This window comes from Trachymyrmex septentrionalis, unplaced genomic scaffold (genome assembly GCF_001594115.1).
Source record: "Trachymyrmex septentrionalis isolate Tsep2-gDNA-1 unplaced genomic scaffold, Tsep1.0 scaffold257, whole genome shotgun sequence".
Lineage (NCBI taxonomy): Eukaryota > Metazoa > Arthropoda > Insecta > Hymenoptera > Formicidae > Trachymyrmex > Trachymyrmex septentrionalis.
This window is the reverse complement of record NW_017305416.1, coordinates 1-2024: the sequence shown is the minus strand read 5'-3', so window position 1 is coordinate 2024 and position 2024 is coordinate 1. Positions and strand designations below refer to the sequence as shown.

The following is a 2024-nucleotide window of genomic DNA, read 5'->3' as shown; positions in this document are numbered from 1 at the left end:
CATATATTTATATTTATTTAATATTACAAATCATAAATATAACATTTGAAAGATTTTAAAACTTTGGAAGATTTTAAAGTATCTTGAAGATTTTCTATTTTTGTGTTAATTGTGAATTGTTTCTTCCTCTTCCCTTCCTTTTTCTTTTCCTTACCAAATATACAGCACAGTAATCGCAGTGGGTACGGAAACAGCCAATTGCAAAATTCGCCAATCAGGAATCACGTAGCTGAGTACTGCGAGCAGTACGAGACCCATCGACCAGGAAATCTGCATAATCAATGCGACGAGAGTGCGAGATCGCGCTGGAAATAGTTCCAGGGAAAGAATATATGTGGAATTCTGCAAGCCTTGAACGAATACTCCTTGAAGACTACGTAACACCAGAAACGCAGGATAACTCTAAAGTCGCAAATTTTACTCTCCTTTAACATTTCTAGTTTTAGTTCTTATACATTACGACTAAGGATGCATCAGATATACGAAAAATATCCGTAAAGTACCGGTTATTACACGGTACTTTTTTATTATCCATTCGGATAGCCGGACGTCACTAGTATCCGACTGAATATTATGTCCGACTATATACTACATTCGACTGTATCGACAATATATCCAATTGAAACTTTATATTGAAAATTTCATTTATGCAGAATTCTATTCTTTTCAGCTAAGTTTCTTTTACAGTTCATCTTTCCTCTTTTTCTTTTCATGTTGAGGAGATAAAAGATCTGTTCTTTTTCGAAGAATTCTGATCTAGTGCTGAACTAGTACAATAAGTTAGAGTGAAATAAACTATATCTGTCTCGTTTTAACTTATTACACTAATGTACACTAGTTCAGAACTTGAAGCAAAAAAAGAACAAATTTAATGAAAATTATCAACGCTATTTTTCCCACTGCTTTCCTTTTTTAGAATTTTGAGGAATTTATATTAGATATCCAAAAAATATCCGGTATCCAGTCGAATAATTACTCTACCAGATATCAAATATCCGGTGTCACATTCTTTTCAGATATCCGATATTCAGTATCCGGTAATTTTATAATCCGGTGCATCCCTAATTAGGGCAAGTAATCAATTTATTAAATATTCCTTTTTTTTCGCTCGAGTATCAAATCCATAATATCTCGAATAGTAAGATAATTTATGAATGAAAAAAATTGATGAAGAATTATCAATCGTAATTTTATTTTATTGCCAAAAATTAAATGCAATAACATTAAACTACTTTTATAAAAATGTGAAATAATTAGTGTAAATTTAATTTTCTCATCTTTCAAATAAATTTTGTCATCTTTCCAGAAATGTAACGATTAATATATAATTCTCAATTTATCGGCTGCTATTTTTAATATCGCTGATATTTTTAATATTATTAATAATAATATGATAAGAAATTTTTACCTGCACAATATAAAGTGCGACCGCCATTGTGCCTTGCACATAAAGACATATCGCTTGGACTGGAAGTCTACCAATACGATCAATTAAAAATCCGGTGATCCATGCACCCAGAAGCACTCCTATGTAATAAACAGTCGGTCCAAGAAAAGATAAATATCGTTTCTCGCATACTAAACCCCATTCAGTAACTACGCTGTTCTCCATAAATTCCGTCTCGAAGTGATATTCACCGGAACAAGACGTAAACGCTGACACTTCTGACGATGCAAAAGTTAAATTGGCAAACATCGATGAATTTTCCATGAGTTGACAACCATAGCTTTTATGCGTCGAATCTTTCATCTAGGAAATATACAAAAAAATTTATTTATGATATCAAATTATTGTATTCTAAAGAGTAAGAAACTATTTCTTAAAGTGATATATTTTATCTTAATACAGTAATTTATATTCAGATATAAACTAGTATAATAATCGAGAACAAAAAATAAATTCCAAATAGATAGAATTTAAAATTTCTACTATATAATATTAAGTGATTTTATAAGTCCCTTAAGTCAAATTTAAATGGCGCTAAAACATAAACGTGTAATTTTTTAAACAATCTTCTGATCTA

The 2024-nt window shown here is 30.6% G+C and overlaps 1 protein-coding gene across 1 annotated transcript in view; it reads right to left on the bottom strand.

Annotated features, from left to right (window-relative positions):
* Positions 1-1750, bottom strand: part of LOC108749058 (solute carrier family 22 member 3-like) — a 6828-nt gene extending 5078 nt beyond the window's left edge. Inside the window, exons 1-2 of the mRNA XM_018487557.1 lie at positions 1409-1750; positions 155-402 (exon numbers count right to left, since the gene is read on the bottom strand). Of these exons, the coding sequence (XP_018343059.1) occupies positions 155-402; positions 1409-1750 (590 nt within the window). The remainder of the gene's footprint in view (positions 1-154; positions 403-1408) is intronic.
* Between the last annotated feature and the right edge of the window lie 274 nt (positions 1751-2024).